Consider the following 19,220-nt stretch of genomic DNA (forward strand, 5'->3'; position numbering starts at 1 on the left):
AGGGGATGGGACACGGGGGGGGAGCAGGGTGGCCATGCAGAGGTGCGGGCTGCTGAGACGCCAGCTGGACGGAGCCCAGACAGCTGAGGGGGGACGCCGGGTGAGGGTGGGTGCAGGGAAGCTGGGGCTGTGGTGGACGGGGGTGCAGGAGGCCACGGGCCGGCCGGTGGGGGCCCCGGCTGCACCCCGTGTTGTGCTGGGTCTCTCTTCTTGATGCAGAAGCAGCCCAGTGCGCTGGCTTCCCGGGGGCCAGGGCCACCTCACAGCCCCTCCTGGAACATTCCTCACTTGGTCAGCTGGCTCTGCCTTCGTAACCACTACCCAGCACCAATTTGGGGCATCAACAGACGCCCACCCAGCACTGCCTGCCCCAGTGGCCCTGGGACAAAGTTTCAAGACGAACAAAAACATAACACAGTGGGAGTCAGGAGCTGAACACACCTGCTGGGGCGCAGGACTGGGATGGGGCTGGGTGCCGAGAGGCAGAAGCCTCCAGCACTTCTGGTCAGCACCCAGCACACCTGACAGACACCGGCTCTGCTCGGCTGATGTGGAAACCGCCTCCCCAGCCAGGCTGGGGAAGGAGCCTCCAGAAGCAGCCGTCGGGGACAGCGTGGCCGGCCCGAGTGCCCAAGGTGGGCTGCGCGTGGGGCCCAGGAAAGAACAGGCAGGGCTGCAAAACGGCATTTAATTCCAGTCTGAAGAGTTCAATTCCACAACCAGAGCTCAGAACACAGATATATAAAAATACTTCACAATAACGGAATATTCCACGTGGATGCCTCACCCACAAGAGCACCCTGTTCTCCATCCTGACCCACTTCAAGGAGGCTTGCTGTCTAGACCTTTCTAGAAGGGAGCGAGGCCGCGGTGGAGATGCTGGCAGGGCCGTCCTCCCAAGCCTGGCCCACACGGGATGCCCCTCCGACCGCCCTGGGGGGCAGCTCAGCGGGACCTCCAGGGCCGTGTCTGCACCTCTGCTTAGGTTTCAGCAAAACCAGCAGAGACACCACACACAGGTCCCCGCAGTGATCTCTGCACCTCCCTCCCGCGGGGACCCAGCCTCCCGTCAGGATCAGGGCCCGTGTCCCCGGCGCCCGCGAGAACCTCTCCCCAACTGTCCTCTGCAGCGGCCGCTCGCTGGCCGGTGCCGGCTTCGGGGAGGACTGGCCGTGCTCAGACGCCGCGGCCCAGCCATCACGGTGGGGACTTGGCTGTTTCCTTCCACAGGCAGCCTCGCGTCAGCTTAGAATAAATGATCCACCGTGTGTGGCTTTAAACCAGAACAGAATTTCTGTGACCACATCAAGGACCGGGCCTTCACACAACTCTCTCCAAAGGTGGTGGGGGAGGGTCCTGAGCCTGGGACCCTCAGGCATCGGGGGACCCATCTGTGCTTCGGGCTTCCAGACAAAGGACTGGTTTCCACGGGCGCCGGGCTGCAACCCCACGGCCCAGGCCCAGGCTGTGCACACAATGACCTTGGCCGGGCCGGGCGGGCGCAGCAGCCCGGTGGGATCGTCACAGCTATCTGGGCAGCTGACTGCGCGGTGACAAGGCCGGGCGGGGAAACCCACATGGGGGCCGTGCGGAAAGAGGCTGGAAAGACTGCCGGTCCGTCTGCTCTCCTGCATGAGTCCCAGAAGATGCTAGAGCACGGGAAAGCAGCGGGTCTCGGGTCCTGCCTCTTACAAACACGGGTTTGCCTCAAAAACACGTAACAGAGGCACAGCAAACTCAGGAGCCATCGTAAGAGGAGCCACACACAGGAGGGAAACAAACGGAAAAATACATTGATCTTGCGGGAGCCATACGTTCATATCAGAGTCTTTAAAGCTCCTGTTTAACGTTGGGTACAGTGCTTTTCAACATAAAACACAAACGTGCACCTTCTGTGAACCTACACGGTACAGTCACAGGTAATGACGTAAAGTTAAAAAAAAAAAAAAAAAGTCTCTGTCCTTTCAAACCCTTTCAGGAGCTGTACCTTCCACAAGAGCCAGGAAAACAGAGGCGGCAGCCGTCAGGGAGGCCGACGGCCCGCCTGTGCTCCAGAGTGCAGGGCCTTGCCTCCACCGGCCTCAGCTTCGCCGGCTCCTTTCTTCCAGGAGCTGCGTATCAAATATTTCTTTTTCCCTGCAAAACCAAAAGGAGATCACTTCGTTTTAGTCAGCAATTCTGTTTTAATAAACATAAACCCTCTCCCAAGGCAAGAGAAATCAAAGAAAAATAAACAAATGGGATCCTAACCAAACTTATAAGCTCTTGCACAGCAAAGGAAACCATCAACCTATGGACTGGGAGAAAATATTTACAAATGATATAACTGAAGAGGGCTTGATTTCCAAAATATACAAACAGCTCATACAACTCAATAACAAAAAAACAAACAACCCAATCGAAAAACGGGAAGAAGACCTAAATCCAAATTTCTCCAAAGACATACAGATGGCCAACAGGCACACGAAAAGATGCTCAACATCACTAATTATTAGAGAAATGCAAACCAAAACTACAATGAGGTATCACCTCACACTGGTCGGAATGGCCATCGTAATAAAGTCTACAAGTAACGGGACTTCCCTGGTAGCACAGTGGTTAAGATTCCGTGCTCCCAGTGCAGGGGGTATCACCTGATCCCTGGTCAGGGAACTAGATCCCACATGCATACCACAACTAAGAGTTCACATGCCACAACTAAGACCCGGTGCAACCAAATCAATAAATATTAAAAAAAAAAAAAGTCTACAAATAACAAATGCTGGAGAGGATGTGGAGAAGAGGGAACCCTCCTCCTACACTGTTGGTGGGAATGTTAAGTTGGTGCATCCAGTATGGAAAACAGTACGGAGATGCCTCAAAAAAGTAAAAACAGAATTACCATATGATCCAGCAATCCCACTCCTGGAATATACCCAGACACAACTCTAATTCGAAAAGATAGGGACTTCCCTGGCGGTCCAGTGGTTAGGACTTCACCTTCCAATTCAGGGGGTGTGGGTTCCGTCCCTGGTCAGGGAGCTAAAATCCCACATGCGTCATGGCCAAAAAACCAAAACGCAAAACAGAAGCAATATTGTAACAAATTTAATGAAGACTTTAAAAATGGTCCACATCAAAAAAATCTTGAAAAAAAAAAATCTTAAAAAAAAAAACAGATACATGCACCCCAATGTGCATTGCAGCACTCTTCACAACAGCCAAGACATGGAAACAACCGAAATGTCCATCGATGAATAGATAAAGAAGATGTGGTACACATATACAATAGAATATCATTCAGCCATAAAAAAGAACTAAATAATGCCATTTGCATCAACACAGATGGACTTAGAGATTATCATACTAAGTGAATTATCTGTAGTTTTTTTTGGCCATGCCACACGGCTTGCAGGATCTTAGTTCCCCAACCAGGGATGGAACCTGGCTGCGGCAGTGAGAGCACCAACTCCTAACCACTGGACCGCCAGGGAAATCCCTATACTAAGTGAAGTAAATCAGGCAGAAAAAGACAAATACCATACAATGTCACTTATATGTGGAATCTAAAGTATGACACAAATGAACTTATTTACAAAACTGACACAGACTCACAGACATAAACAAACTTACGGTTGCCAAAGGGGAAGGGTGGGAAGGGATAAAGTGGGAGTTTGAGATTAATAGATGCACACTGGTATATATAAAATAGATGAACATCAAGGATTTACTATATAGCACAGGGAACTATACTCCGTATCTTGTAACAAACTGTAGTGAAAAAAATCTAAAAGAAAGAACACAGACACACACACATGTGTACATATAACTGAGTCACTTTGCTGTACACCTGAAAGTAACATAATATTGTAAATCAATTATACTTCAATTAAAAACAAACAAACAAACAAAACCCCCATAAACAAAGAAGTGAGTGTTTCATGGGGACCGAGTTTCAGTTTGGGAAGATGAGAAAGTTCTGGAGATGATGGTAGGGATGGTTGCCTGACAGTGTGAATGTGCTCAATGCCACTGAGCTGTGTGCTTAAAATGGTTAAGATGGTGAATTTTACGTTATGGGTATTTCACCACAATGAAGAAAAATAAACTACAATGAAAAAATGATGAAATATCAAATTGTCCTTTAAATGCCTATCTGTTAACAAAAAATTACATGATCAGTTAGTTGACTGGCTGCCCCTCTCAGGATCAACAAGGAATATGATCCTGAGGGGGACGACCCAAAGGTAAACGCAACACAGCAGCCTAAGAACCCCACGAGGAGACCCAAACCCTGTCGTGGTGCCGAGGCTCGATGGTTTGTGCACAAGAACCTAAACGCAACTACGGTGTGAAAAGAATCGGGAGGTGGACGCACCGGGACAGACCCACTGCCCGACTGACACCCGGCCCAAGGGACCGGGCTCAGCGCTCGGCGCTCAGACCGCGTCCCTGAGGCGGCAGGGCGCGGCCGGGGCACAGCCCACGGCCCTCCACAGGCATCCGGGGTGCCTGCAGCCGGCGGAGGCTGCGGGAAACTCAGGACGCCCTCCGACCGGCAGCCCGAGCAGGAGGGTGGTGCCGGCTGGAGACGGGCCGCCCGGACCTCACTCTGCCGGGAGCACCGTCTCTTTACCGGCCGTGCAGGGCAGCCGCCGCGGCTGGGGAGAGTCTGCACCATGAGACCCTAGTTGGTTCTTCAGCCTGTCACCGCCACGCGGCCCCGCCTGCTCCCAGCAAGGCCTGGCAGCCCGCCCAGAGATGGGATTAGGGGCTCCAGACCGCCAGTCCAGGGCGCTAACCACACCAGCGTGAGAGGAACATCTTGATCACCGCATTCTTCCCGCCAGCCAGGGACGTCCGGGCAGCGGCTGCTGCTTAATCTCGCTGTTTCCTCAAATAGCCGTGGCATCGAGGCAACGGGGGAGAACGTCGGGGAGGTAAACATCAGCCCCATGAAGGACGTAGGGCACGGTGGGCCCAGCTCTGCCAGCTCGGACCAGGGCCCCTCAGCCCAGCCACCACAGCCGCCGGCGCGTGGAGACGAAGCCCTTCAGGACGCAGCGCGGCCTGCCTACCGGTAGCTGAGTGAAGGTCCTCGTATGTACTTCTCCTCGGCCGTCTTGTAGTCCACAGCGTCCACCGCGGAAATCGCGCAGATGATGGCCTGCAAGAGGGCAGCGCACGTCAGGCTCAGGCCGGGCCTGGCGGCTCGCACCGAGCTCGGAGGAGGCCGCGTGGGCGGGCGGCCGCCAGAGCCCTCCCAGCGCACACTCGTACAGTCTACGAAATCTCTGCTCCTGATGTTTCCAAATTAAATCTACAACGTTCTCTTTTGGATGAGATGAGAGTTCACGTCACCAAAAGCAGAGAAAGGCAGAACCTGGGGACTTCCCTGGCCGTCCAGTGGTTAGGACTCCGTGCTTTCACTGCCAGGCCTGGGTTCAATCCCTGGTTGGGGAACTAATAAGATCCCACAAGCCGTGTGACGTGGCCATAAAAAAAGAAAAAAAAAGGAAAAAAACAAGAAAACACAAAGCAGTAATCTGAATACACAATAGATGCCTGATATCAAAAGATCACTGTTACTTTTTTGGAGTGAAATCATAGTATCGTAGCTATTTATTTTTAAAGAGTTCTTCCGGTTCAGAGCAGCGTCTCTCTCCCCTCGGCTCGGCTGACACAGGGGCCGTCCTGGACTGTGGGGTGTGGAGCGGCGTCCTGGTCCCCACCCACAGGACGGCAGGAGCCCCCCACTCGTGACGACCACAGACAACCCCAGACGTCCCCCAGTGTCCCCAGGGGGCAGGATCACCCTTTTTAGAGACACACATGAAAGTACGCACGGATAAAAAACAATCCAGAAGGAGGGGCTGGAAGTGCAAGTGGAGCAAGGCCGCACTATTCCAGCGGGTGACGGACACGTGAGGGTTCACGGCGCTACTTAATTTTTCTTAACATATTTGAAATTTCCACAACGATAAAGCTCAACACTTTAGAGCCTGGTGACATTTTCCCACACGTTCCATTCACAGCCAGCAGTGTCCTCCCTGAACTGAAGAAGGGCCGAGGGGCTGTGCACCAGCTCCTCGACCGCCCGCGCTCCAGCTGAAGCACGTTCGCAAAGCTAAAGCTCCCCTTCCCCTGGGCCAGGGACCACCCGAGGGGCCCAGGCCGCAGCGCCCAGCCCACAGCGCCTCGGGGAGACTCAGGCCCCCAGGCCTCAGGCCCTGCCCGCGGACGGCTCAGGCGGCACCGCCCCGGGAAGGCTTCTGGAGAACGACGCCCAGGCCCCAACACCCCGGGGTGCTGCGGGGCCCGCCGGCGCTCACCTCGGGCAGAAGCACATCCAGGACGAAGCGGATCCCGTCCCCGTGCCCGCGTGCCAGCAGCCTGCTCCCCGCCTCTTGGTACACCCCCTGCAGGTACTTCACCACCAGGTCCAGCTGCTCCTCGTCCTCCAGGTACGTCTCCACACAGGTCACGTACTGACCCGAGCTCAGGAACGTCTTCAACCACCTGGACGGCTTCCTGTTCTTCAGGATGGCCCGCAGGTGGCTCTCGGCGCCCCGGGCCTTCACGATGTACTCCACCAGCTTCTGGTTGGCCCGGTCCCGGGCGGCCCGCGAGCGGTCAGGGAGGACCTTCCTGCAGGCCGGCCTCCTGCCCCGCGGGCTCCCTGCCGAGGCCTCCTCGGGGCCCACCCCGCTCAGCGCGGGGAACCTGGTCCCCTGGACGTCCCGCTGGATGGACTTGCGGACGGGGGAGCCTGCGGAGGAAGCGCACCCCCGTGACTGGGCGCCCTCGGCGACCACGTGGGCTGCGCCGGGACGGTCCCCGAGGGCTCTCCCGCCAACAGGACCCCCGCCCTTCGCCCCAGCTCTGCCCTCCACCCTGCTTCAGCGGAACCCTGCAGACGCCAGCGACAGGAGGGCAGGGAGAGGGCCACGCAGATGCCCCGGCCCCAGGCGGGTGACCTGGGCACTGGCGGCAGGTGTGGGTGTGCAGCCGCCCTCCCGGCCCCACAGCAGAGGGAAGCGAGGGGACCCCGTGGACCCAGGCATGGCTGGACCGTAGGCCTCAGGCTTGGGGCGCGCTGCCCGCCGCACACACCCCTCCAGAGCTCAAAGAAGACTGCCACTCCTAACGGGCAAAAGAGCGGGTCCCACCTTAAAGGAACTGCGGGCGGACTTACTTATATCAGCCGCGTAGTATTCCAGGAAAGAGCCAGCGAAGGAACCACAACCTGCACAGGGGCGGAAGGGAAGTCAGGTCACACACAGGACTGGACTCTGCCGGGTCGTCCAGCTGGTGTGCGCCCTGACCTCAAGCCCGAGGACCCCCCACGGCCGGACCTGGGACGGATGGAAACCAGCCCGGATTCAAAGGAAACCGTTCTGTTCAGACCCGGGATGAGCCTCCACCAGGCACCTGCCTGTCCGCTGGGATGGGGAGAAGCCTGCTCGGGGCTGGGCCAGACAGCTATGGGGACCGGGCCACCCTCCACCCTCGGGGGCCCTCAGGGAAGGCCCCGCACTGCTGCCCCCCGTCACTTCGTGCAGGGGCGCCGGAGCCCCACGTACCAAGCCGGACCCTGTAGTCGGTGATGAGGGAGACGCACCAGCCGATGGCCTGGTCGAAGTCCTCCTTGGCCTCGTCCTGCAACAAGACCCAGACGGCGGGCGTCAGCCGGGAGCACCTCCGAGGCCCCGCGTCCTCAGTCCCCTCGTCCAGGAAGGGGCCTGCAGACGCCCCGGCACAGGGCTCCCTGCGAGGCATGTCTGGGGCCAGGGCTGCTCAGAAAACGGTCCCCTGTGAGCCGAGCCCTCGGGGCCGAGAGAGACACCACACACCCTGAGAGCAGGAAGGCGAAAACCCACCGCAGGGCAGCTGACGGGCCATCAGATGGACAAGACGTGAGGCTGCAGGAGATGAACCCCGTGGGAGACACCTCTGGGCCCGTGGCCCTCAACTGTACACGGTCAGTGGGAAGAAGTGCTGCCCCGGGGGAGGGACCCCTGGCGTGTGATCCTCACAGCAACCCAAGGCCGTCACCCCCAGGGAGAACCCCTGAGCTGGGATGACCAGCGAGACCAGCCTGAGACCCACAGGTGTGTGCTGGGAGGGGCGGGCAGCTCCAGAGGCGGAGGGCGCTTGGGCCGCGGCCAGGCTCGCTGAGCAGCACCTGGGACAGCAGGGTGTCGCCGGCACGTGCCCGAGCTCCCACGGCCCGTTTCCAGGGGACATGCCCAGGCATCCGGGTCTCGCGAAGCCTGCACGCCATCTTCTTGAACCCGGGCATCCTTGCGATAAAACCCATTCCTCAGGTATTTGAGGCACACGAATCTCAAACTCGATTCCCCCCTCCCCTCTGCCCCCGCCCTCCGGTCCCAAGAGCCCAAGGCTGGGTCCAGTGTGGGTGCCGACCTTCCGAGCAGCGCCCGCACTTGAGGCCCGTGGCCTGCTGCCCTCAGAGAACAGCTGGTCGGCAGGAGATGCCCTGACAGCCCCACCGCATCCCACTCACCCGGGGAACCAGCTCAGATGCTGCTTCCCACACGGGAAGGCGTCACCCCACGCAGAGCCCAGAACCCGCTGACCGGGGGCCAAGAAGACACCCGCGTCGGAGCGGGGCTCATGGGCCCCACTGCCCGACCCAGTCGCAGTCTGTGTTTTTGAAAGTTGGGACAACGAAGTGGTGGGTGTTTCAGAGTTAACAGACAGCACCCTGTGTGGACTAGCTCCTGGGGACTCATGGGCTGGGCCGGTCACAGGGCCACGGCGATGATGCTCCCTGATGTACATGGTGCTCAGGCTCACGGCCTCGGGGTCTACAGTGCTCTTCCCGGCGGCGGCTCAGATGCAGCCGCAAGTTGTGGGCCTTGGCCCTGGGCTCTCCCACCTCCCCTCTGCGCAGGGCGCCCTGTCCTCCACGCCAAACCTGCGCAGTGGGGAACGGCCAGCAGCCGCCCCAGGGGCAGTGACCCCCAGCGGAGCAGCCGGGGCCAGGCGTCACTCCCACAACTACCGCTGTCTGAAGGGCCTCGTGGTGGAGGACACCGTTACCAGCCACCAAGCCAGCCCTTCAAAGCAGCGCAAACAACCATCCACGTACCAGAAGCGCCTGCTTTTCTTTACAATCAAAGTGCTTCAATCGCCGGAGAGACACCGTGATGCTGGAAGCAGAGAGAGCAGAAGTTCACGGGAGCCAGCCCCATCCCGCGACCTAAAAGCGCCCTTCCTCTGGGAAAGCGTGGGGCCTCTGCCAGCGCAGGCTCGTGGGTGGAGGAGGGAGCCCCTCGGAGCTGGGCCCAGGTGTGCCCATGCTTCCAGGCCGGCTCCGGGAAGACGGTGCTTCTGCCCCCAGTGGAGGACTGAGCGGAGGGGGGTGACTGGGCAGGGGGTTGCTCACAGCCCCTGCAGGGAGCCAACTCCGCTGCAGTTTGTGGGAAATGGGGGCCCAAGGAGTGTCCGGCGGGGCTGACTCTGGAAGCCGGCAAGCAGTCTGGAAAACCCAACCATCTGGCCGCATCCCTGAACCCCACCCCGGCCCCGTTCGCCAGCCTCCACCCAGAAGCACTCAGCAAGAGCAGAGAACAGTGGGTTTACCCTCTGCCTTTGGGGTTCATGTTTCCTTCAATGAAAAGCACACTCGCTTTCTTATCTCTTCGCCTGACACTTTTGACCTGTTGGCAGATCCAAGAAAACCAGGTGTCAAGGACCCAGAAGGTCGTGGGTTTTCGACACTTTCCTGATGTCACCTCGTCAAGCACGTGACAAGGAACGCAGCCGGCTCGGGCTGACAGCCGACACCGGGAAACGCTCAGAAAGCGCCGCGTGGCCCTCAGTGCTGTTCCGACCAAGCAGAGCCGGGGCTCTACAACAAGAGGACTCATGGCCGCTGCCTTCAGCACTTCCGCCCGGCTCAGGGCGCGATCCTCCTCATTCTGGGGGACAGGCAAAGCAAGCTCGGGGAGGCCCGGCCGGGCCCAGCAGATGTCAGGCGGGAGGCGGCAGGCTGTGGACCCCAGAGGGGCCCCTCTCGGCGTCACCAGCGCCGTGGGTGAGGATGGAGCCCGCACGCCACGGGTATCTGCGCCGCTGGCACCCATGAAGCAGCAGGGCCCCCGGGAACTGGGGAAAGCGGAGAGGCGGGGAGAAGGCTGCCAACCGCAGGAGGACACGGGAACCTCGGGAAGTGAGGGTCCCCGATAATTAGCCCCTCAAACCCTGCCACGGAGCTGCACGGCAACCCCGGTTCACCTGCACGTCTGCGCTCTGTCTACAGATGCCGCACAGATTTCATTCTGTCCTTCCTGGGACGGTCAGCCACGTGCCAGGAGGCCGTGCTGACCCGGATGAGCTCAGACTCATCGCGACAACAAAAGCCGCTCCACTGTGGCAGCTATCTTTAGGATTTACACACCACTGCCTCTTCCTAAAAGTTAAAGAACTACAGCTAGAACCATCAGAACCCTGCCCCTGCCAGAAGAGGACAAAGGGGGGGAAATTCAGGTGGAAATGGCAGGGGCGAGGGCAACCGGGTGGTGCCCCTGCCTCACAAATTCTCCAACTGACCATGGGCACCGTCCAAGCAGGCGGAGGAGGCACAGCCAGGACGTCAGCCACACTTAAGGGCGTCCGCTGCACTGGGGGCGCGGCCAGGACCTCAAACACCTGCTGTGCAACGAATGCCCACCCTAATCTGCACACTAAAAAGCTGAAATGTAGAATATTTTAAATGAGCAAACCATGGGCGTTTTTTGGAGGCAGGCTTTCTAAGCCTGCTTGATAAAAACCTGACCTATAAGCCTCACAATCCTTTGTGCCAGAAGGCTGAGACCCCCTTTCCTTAGGTAAACGCGTCCACGTCGATGCTCACGGACCCAGCGTTTCCCCAGTAACACCAGAACAGTGGACCACCTGCCCGGGTCCCGGCGTCAAGAATGGAGGACGCTGGACCTCAGGCTCGGGGGACCAACTGAGCGAGCAGGGGGTGGAGGAGAATTCTTACCACTGCGGGCCAGAAGGGGTATTTTTGGTATTTAAGCCAGACTAGCATTCCTACTTCAAACGAACGTGGTTCTAGAATTGAAAGAAAGAAAGGAAAACAAAAAGAGACAAGTTAGATCCGTAACGGGCACCAAAAGCAGCTGTTGGAGAAAACGCAACCACGGAGACATTGTTTAAGCCCAGTGTTGACATAGTTCCCCTAACAGACCCGAGAGTCTGAGGGGCAGGTTTGTAAGTCCTGCCCCTGGAACCCAAATGCCGACCACAAGCGCGGCCAGGGTGACAGCTGGTTTCCTAGCAGTGACCGTGCGCCGTGCTCGTGGGGACGGGGGCAGGCGGGGGCTCGGTGCCACCTCTGCAACTGCTCTGTAAGCCTCAGGTTACTCCAGAATAAAGCACTTTTTAAAGAGCATGGCACATAAACAGAAAGGAGACCACAGCACACAATGAAGACCCCATACGGGGACTGAATTTCTGAGAAGCTCATCTGTCTGGGAAACTGGGGGCTTTAAAGTGTTAAAAAAAAGAGAACTATTCAAACAATCGTAAGATAACTGCAAGTAACTTCTCAACAAAATTTAACTGCATCCTCAACCAAAAAAGTTCCAGAATGTGTAAATAACTCAAACATTCAAAAACCGGCCACACTGCGGTGCCTGACAGGAGGAAGGGCTGTGAGAGAAAGGGGACCTGGGGGACAGGGAGCCGCCTGGGGCACACGCGGAGCGCTGGTCACCCGCGAGAGGAGCGTCGTGGCCCCCAGGACGACGGGTCACGGGTGCAGACAGCCAACCCGGGCCGGCCCGCCAAAACACCAGCAAACCAAAACCAAATGGAAGACAAAACCGGGAGAAAAGAGCCAACACCCGGGTTTCTGGGGCTGTAACTGACCCCTGTGGGGCGACAGGGACGGAAACGCCCTCTGCAAGAAGGCACGGCGGCCCCCCTGCGCCCAGCGAGCCCGCGGGGAGCTGACCCCAGTGACTCCCCAGGAGCCCAGGCACTGCAGCCCAGGCGGAAGCATCCAGACACCATAGTAACCAGCCGCCACCAGGAACAATCGGCAGAGCCCGCGGGAAACGCCCGAGACTCGCTTACACAGAAAGGGCAGGGAGCCTGCTGCGTGGGGACGACGGGGGACGGGGGGGGGGGGACGGGGGGGGCTCCAGGCCAGCCCCCCGGCCGTGCAGAGGCCCCCAGGCCTCCCGTGCTGCTCGCGCTGCAGCCTGTGAACGCGTAAATGTTTCACAATAAAAAGATCCAAAACCCAAACCAAAACCACCCCCAGACCACGTTAAGACTAACGGTTAACGGCCGAGTCTAATACTGAAACCGGTCCGCGATTATTCAGTTGAAAGCAAACTAGCTTTCCGTTCCTGGCTGGTTCTGACCTTTGGGCCTGTGTCTGACCCCCTTCCGGGGAGGACAGGGGCAGCTGACCTGTGCCTGGGGGCGCGGGCAGGCACTGTGCACACGTGGGGGCGCCGAGCCCCTGCTTCTCGGGACGCCATCCGGGAAGGCTGCGAGGCAGCGCCAGGCCGCACCCAAGCGGTGGCGACAGAGCCCATCTATTCACTCGGCTGCCCTCCTCCGTCCCCTCTGAGGCGACAGCAGGGAGGCTGGGCTGTCGCGCCCCAGGGAGCCCCCCCTCACGTGGTTGTCCTGGACAGCGGACCCCGGACTCCCTCTCCGTAAGCCCTCGGCTCAGGATGAAACCCAGGCAGCGCAGCGAGAGACCTTCCCCGGACGTCGGGCGCCGCAGGCCTCCCCCCAGGAAGGCGCCACTCGCTTACCGTGGTACAGGAGGATTCTCGGGGGCTCCTCGTCCTCCTCCTCCTCCTCGTCTCCTGCCAGGAGAGCGTTCACGGCGTTCAACGCCACTGAGTCTTCAGAAGGTGGACGGGCTGCCAACAAGGGAAGGTCAGACTTTCCCCCGTCACGGTCCCAGGGACTCACCCCAGGAGCACCTCCTGATACGTGGGCATCGGCGCAGGGAGCAAAGCTGCCGCGACGCAGACTTCCCCGCGGCCTCGCTCAGGCAGGGCACGTCGGTGAAAGCACGTTCAACAGAATAAGAGAGAGAGGAGGGCAGGAGAGACCGCGAGCGCAAGCAGGGAAGGTGGAGGAACTGGGCAAGGGGTCCTCGCGTGCAGCTTGTCCCTTCACGCAGGCGCCCTCGGACACGCGGGGAGGGGGCGGCCCTGGGGCCAGGCCCCTTGGGAAACCATCCCCGCGCCCCCGGCGCCAGGGAGAGGGCCCCTTTCAGGGGCCGAAGAAAGGCAGAAACCCAGGAGAGACTGCGGGGCAGGCAGAGCGCAAGGTACCAGCCGCGCAGAACTGGATCTCCAAATTAGCGTTTCAAAACTAAGTGGGATGCTACAACGTCCAAACGGACGGAATCATAGCGCCTGGCTGCAGCCACACAGAAATACATGACACGGGAATCCCTAAAAAGTCAGGAGCCTTTTAAGTGAGTTAATCACTGCTGAGATTCCTGCCAATTTAACGGGAGTGCATCATGGCTTCTGCGACGGGAAGAAGAAAGGAATTAATCCTCGGGGAGCAGATGCAGCGTTATCACAGCCACATGCTTCCGCCCCGCGCCCCTCCACTCCCTCCCTCCGCTTCAAAACAAAAATAAAAACACACAAGTATTTGGGAGCAGTTGAGGTAATTATAGCCCAGTGGGAGAGACAGACGAAAAGGACTTAGGACATCTCTGCTCGGAATCTATTTTGGTAACAATCTCATTCAGAATCTAGTTAAAAATACATGGGTGCCTGGCTCCGGATGGGCCACGGGAGAAGCAGACGCCGCCCCCTCCCCGGCACACGACTCGTCCTCTCCGGGGCTTTTACCTCCCTCCAGGAGCCGGGCGTCCCTGGTCTCCTCTGCGGGGCCGAGCTGAGTGGGGCTGCGCGGAGCCATGCGGGGCCCCGGCCTCTGGCCGCCGTCCGGGCACAGGTGCTGGGCAGGGTGGCCACGGGCACTGGGGCCGCCCGGAGGACCTTCGGCCCCGCCTCCGGGAGGCGAGCGCAGGGCTGCCGGGCTGGCCCCCGTCTCACTCTCTTCCTCCCCGGCTCCCTCTGAGGACGGAGGCGCTTCCTGACCCCACCTGGGCCCCCGTGCCAGGTTCCTCTCCCGTTTACTCAGGGTCGTTGTCCGGTTCACCGTCCGGTTTGCCCGGTGTTTTCTGGATCCCCGTCCGTCCTGAGCACCACTGCCGGCCAAGGAGACGGCTGGGGCGCGCAGGCCTCCGCTTCTCCCGAGCCCCTTCTTGTGGTCCACTCTGCACCCGGGGTCCTCCTCACAAGCGGGCGGGCCGGACAGCCTCTGGGGCGCACGTTCCCTCCTCGTGTGCCCAGGACTGCCGGACGCGTCTTCGTGGAGCAAAGGCGAAGGGCTGGGGTCGCAGAGCGAGGAGGCCGGTTCCGTGGGCTTCGCTCTCAGAGACCGAGTGGTCCTCTCTTCCCCGGAAGAGCTTTCTTGACACGGACGGGTTCTCTCATTCAAAACATCCAGAGCCACGCGGAGCGACCGCCTGTAGGCCAACTCCTCCAGGGGCGCGGCAGCAACCTCGTTCTGCAAGGCTGAAGGACAGAAAAGGAACAAAGCCTGGTGATGGGCAGACAGCCGGCACCGGCACCCGAGCGGTGCTCCACCGGCTGGGGCGTCTCACTGGGACCGCTGGTCTCGGCACCTGAAGGGAGGCTGACGCTTCTCACCTACATCTTCCCAAAGGAGGGACCCGGACGACAAAAAAAACAGTTCAGGGCTGCAAGGCTTCCCTTTCCCAAAAGCAAACTGACTGACCCTCCCCTGATTGGGTTACAAAGATACATTCCTCCAGGTTACAAAACAATGCCGCCCGGCAAAACGTATTCAGATGTTTCTCCAATCCTCTCTCAGCCTCACAGTTTCAAATTCAATCAGGGTCAGCAGAAACCCACACCAACTAAATAAAGAACTCTGCGGGCAGTGTACTCTGGGGTGGGGGTGACAAACAGACGACTAAGAGGCTCCTCGTGGGCCGGTAAATCGCCCACACTTCTCTGCAAGGGCATTTCCAAGCCAGCGAGTGGCACCAGGGGCCTGGAAACTTCAGCCTGACCTCCCCGCTGCAACAGCTTTCCTCGTTCACTCCGACGCGCAGGTGCCGTGCTCTTATCTGAACGAGGGGACGGAGGCGACGCCACAGCTCAGCAGGCATAAATGATGCCTCCATCGACACAGTGTTTACCCGTCTAACGGTAAAGGCGCCCACAAGCAAGCGGCCCCCCAACACGGGCTGCACGAACAGTCACGGCGTCCGAGAGGTGCTGGTCGCCGCCGCCCGAGGCGGGCATCATGCTCTGAACGAGAGCGGTTTCCCCAGAGACGCAGGAAAATGGACCCTACGTCACAGTTACCGCTGGAAGATACCCTGGGCAACCTTTACACAGGACAGAAAGCTCTCTGCACGTGAAGTAAGCACTCCCAGTCTGAGCAGGGAGAACGCTTCCACGTCTGGGCCTGTGGAAGGGCGCGCCTAGGCCGGCGCCCGGTCGGTCTCCTAGGGGGTGTGTGCACCGTGGGCAGAGCTGGGCCGGGCTCAGGCCAAGTCTGTCTGACCTACGACGAGATGCAAGGAGGCCGGAGTCTGGGCTCCACTTCCAGCCCGCCTCGCACCGCCCCCCGCCCCGACAGCCCGCAGACACCGACACCCTGGCAGCAAGGCTGGTGCCGGTCACACCCTTTTTACTCCCCTGGGCTCAGCGATAGAATTTAAATACACATCCAACTGCTTCTCTGACCTTGGGCGGAGGCCAGACCAGCAACAGAACCACCTCAGTCTTGCTACGCGATAAGCAAAACACATAAAAAGAGGAAAAGCCTCTCCCCCTTTCTTCAGGGAGGTGCGCCCCTTCTGCATGGCCTGCAGGGCCGCGGATGTGGCCTGTGGACCCTGATGCCACCACTGGCCATCCTAGGAGTCAAGAACAGGACGGGCTCGAGGGGCAAATTCTAGAAAGGGTGAACAAAGCAGACCCATCTCCTCCAGCTCAGGGAAATCACGTTCCCTTGTATGAAGGGGAAAACCCTGAACAGGGTCGCTTTGCAGACCTGAGTCTCCATCTTCTCCCAAACTGCCTCTTACTTTATTAAAACCTCACAGTTACTCAAAAACATGGTCTTACCTAACGAGGAAGCAATGCCTTCAATGTGAGACTTCTTCAGGATCTGGGCTCCCGTGCTTTTCACCTTAATTCTGCAGGGACAGGAACGGCCGTTATACGCCACCAGCCATGCCACCAAGACGTTTCAAACACGTTTTGCTTTAGACGACAAAAGAATTAGATTCATTTTCTTCCTTTGCACCCTTCCACTCAAACCAAAAGTCACGGCCAACTGGGAATTCATGCACCTGAGGTGAGAGGCAGCAAGGACCCTGGTGAATGTTTTTGGTTTTGTTTTTTCCTTTCCCCTTTTAAGACAGAAAAGGTTGGCTGGATTTAAGAGCAAAAATGAATTCAAATTGTGGCTTTTATGTGGCAAATCCCACTTTCAACTGCACAAATAACTCCTTTGTTAGATTTTCAGAGTAGAGGATAATGTCACTAAAAGCTGTTTACGGCCCAGCAGGTGTGTTTTAGTTTAAAAGGATGCGCTTTCCTTTCAAACTCGAGTATTCAATTACCTTCCCAGCCTCGGGGAAAGTGTGAGCTGTGGACTAAGCAGGCTTAGGAGCGGCTCTGAAGAAAGAGGGATGGGGACGCGGGGACGTGGGGAGGCGGGAGCAGGAGCTGACTTGGTTTCATTCTCTATTTAGAATTGGGAATTCTCCCGTCAGACACACATGACCTGGGCATTTTAATCATTCCCGGTCATCTACGTCCTTCCACCACGGACGGACGATCAAGAACACAACATAACGTGCTTCCCCACACCCGTGCGTTTGCCTTCTGAATGCTAAACGACAGTTTATCAGAGGCACAGGCTCAAACATCAAATATCCCAAAACTCAGGGGGCTGTCACACAAGTTTCTGAAAAAAAGACACACAAATACATCTGTGGGAAGGAAACAGCCCTACTTGAACCCCAATGAGCGTTTACCTCGCGTTTAATTTAAATTCGTTCCATTTTTGTACTGATCTCTCTGGACATCAGTACCTCGTATACATCTTCAATTTCCAAACTTACGTGAAATAAAATCAGTTGTTTTCCGCTTTGGGTTATTTTGATCCCATTTATAACTAAAAAGATAAGAAGCCCTTAAGAGTGCTCTTCACTTTTTTGGGGAGGGAATGGTAGTATCAGAAATCTCATATGGAAAAAAGATAATATCACAAAAACACAACACTTAACTTTTTGTCTAGGGAAAGTATCTGAACGTCTAGAAAAAATCCCTTTTTTCTCTTATTTTTGGCTGACTTCTCAGTTCTGGCCAAGACCTACATTAGGAAAAAAAAAGAAGAAGAAAGAAAAAAAAACCTTGTTACTTAGACACAACAAACAGCTAACACAATGTAAGAAGCCGTGGCGACCCATAAATACAAATGCAACAGATGATTCTTAAAGGAGCAAAGGACTCCAGAGGCGGGGAAACTGAGGCACAAGGTGCAGCAGCAGACCCAGACCAGAACCAGGGTTTTATCTGGCCCTCTTCCCACAACGCTGCTGGGAAGTCTCCCCGAGATACTCCCGTTATTTACTATCAGGGCTCCCGGCCAGCTATTTCCTTGAGTTACAGCCTTACATGCCTTTTTATAGCTGACTCTGTTAAATTTTTTTTTTTCCCCAGTGTGAGGAAAAAAAAAAAGACACTTCCGGAAGCATAACCTTGTAAGCACTCGACCAAATCCCCATTAGACGGGGAAGGAGGGAGAATCGGTGCCAACGGAGAGGAGCGCCAACTGTTCAGACTCAATTATTTCGCTGAAGCAACTCCTAGATATCTCCTGATAAAGATTTTACTTGTCACCCGAAAGTCATTTCAAATTCCTGAAATTACAGAAGAATAGCTGTCACCTTTGCAGGCCATAATCGCCTTTTCCATCTGCAGAGGACATACTTGGCATCCGTCATGATTTAGACTCATGTGGTAAGCAGTAATGATTTGGCACAAAGTACTTGAAGGTCTGACGCGATGTGCCCTGCAACAAAATTTGCACGGTGGTTTATAACATCGTTTGCTTCCCATTTCAACGCAGACACAACCCTCAAGGGCAAAGGTTAGCGGGGCTGATCCTCAAGGAGATGGTTCAATTCCATCATCCTGCACTGAGTTGGCTCAATGCCAAAAAGAAGTGACCGGCCTCAGTGCCTAGGGAGGCGCCTGGATGATTTTCATAAATAAAATACAGCCAAAGTCCCTCCCAAAGGTCCCGTCTAGATTATTTTTAAAAGGCTCCTGAATAAATCAGCCTGCCTCCAACGTCGGCAGGAGAGGCGTTGTAAACATTCAAAGCTTAAAAACAATCAAAGCTTACAACCCTCCCATGTTTGGGGAGTTAACAGTTGACCACAGCGCAAAAAAATAAAATCAGAGGAACACGACTGCTCTTTTGGCTGCCGTGTCCCTGAAAGGACTGGACAGCTGCAGACCGTTGATTACATCAATGGGGAAGGCTGGTCTGGCGGTGACAGTAAAGAAAAAAGGACGTGTGTGTGGGGGGGTGTTCGTTTGTGCAAAGAGGGGTTCACCCCGGCAGGAGAGGGTGGGTCCAGTTAGCAGAAGATGGGGGCTTCAGGGGGCAGAGGTGGGGCTTCAGGCAGCAGAGATAGGGGTTCAGGCAGCAAACGAGGGGCTTCAGGGAGCAGAGGTAGGGGTTCGGGGAGCAGAGATGGGGGTTCAGGATGCAGAAGTGGGGTCCAGGGAGAAAAGGGGTTCAGAGAGCAAAGGGATTCAATGAACAGAGACGGGGGCTCCCGCGGCAGGGCGGGTTACCGCCCTGGGGAGCCTCTTTCGGGGTTCACCCCTCCCCCAGGCCCGGCCGCGCCGCCTCAGCCCCCGCCCGGCCGACCCGAGGGGCGCAGCCCGCCGGGCTCACCGGGCGCCCCGCCTCCCCAGCACGGCGTCCCCGAGCCCAGCGCGGAGGGCGAGGTGGCCGCGGCGGTCCAACGGCGGTTGCACCCGCGCCGCCCCAGGCGCAGCCGTCCGCGCCCGCGCTCACCACCTCCGCCGCCACCGCCGCCGCCGCCGCCGCCGCTCCCGCGGGCCGGGGGCGGGGCCAGCCTGGCGGCTGTG

General features: G+C 57.6%; 1 protein-coding gene across 1 annotated transcript; it reads right to left on the reverse strand.

The window, feature by feature from the left end:
• Window positions 1-674: 674 nt before the first annotated feature.
• On the reverse strand, window positions 675-19,191 carry PWWP3A (PWWP domain containing 3A, DNA repair factor). The gene is made up of 14 exons (XM_082380273.1): window positions 19,024-19,191; window positions 18,002-18,126; window positions 17,339-17,424; window positions 16,170-16,240; window positions 13,851-14,582; window positions 12,786-12,896; window positions 10,994-11,064; window positions 9,589-9,665; window positions 9,095-9,155; window positions 7,563-7,638; window positions 7,175-7,225; window positions 6,312-6,748; window positions 5,058-5,146; window positions 675-2,136 (listed from the first exon to the last, which is right to left on the reverse strand). Exons 2-14 carry the CDS (start codon window positions 18,056-18,058, stop codon window positions 2,082-2,084), a joined length of 1,974 nt encoding a protein of 657 aa, XP_082236399.1. The 5' UTR covers window positions 18,059-18,126; window positions 19,024-19,191; the 3' UTR covers window positions 675-2,081.
• Between the last annotated feature and the right edge of the window lie 29 nt (window positions 19,192-19,220).

Source organism: Balaenoptera borealis (genome assembly GCF_965194805.1).
Source record: "Balaenoptera borealis genome assembly, chromosome: 2".
In the NCBI taxonomy this organism is placed as follows: domain Eukaryota; kingdom Metazoa; phylum Chordata; class Mammalia; order Artiodactyla; family Balaenopteridae; genus Balaenoptera; species Balaenoptera borealis.

What these genes read in the sequence shown, in the direction of transcription:
- PWWP3A (XM_082380273.1), bottom strand. Translation starts at nt 18,058, where the DNA reads ATGACGGATGCCAAGTATGTCCTCTGCAGATGGAAAAGGCGATTATGG. An exon ending in AGGCATTGCTTCCTCGTTAG is followed by an intron (nt 14,583 to 16,169) that starts GTAAGACCATGT and finishes TCTGTCCTTCAG; the next exon opens with CCTTGCAGAACGAGGTTGCT. An exon ending in GAGAATCCTCCTGTACCACG is followed by an intron (nt 11,065 to 12,785) that starts GTAAGCGAGTGG and finishes TTTCAATTCTAG; the next exon opens with AACCACGTTCGTTTGAAGTA.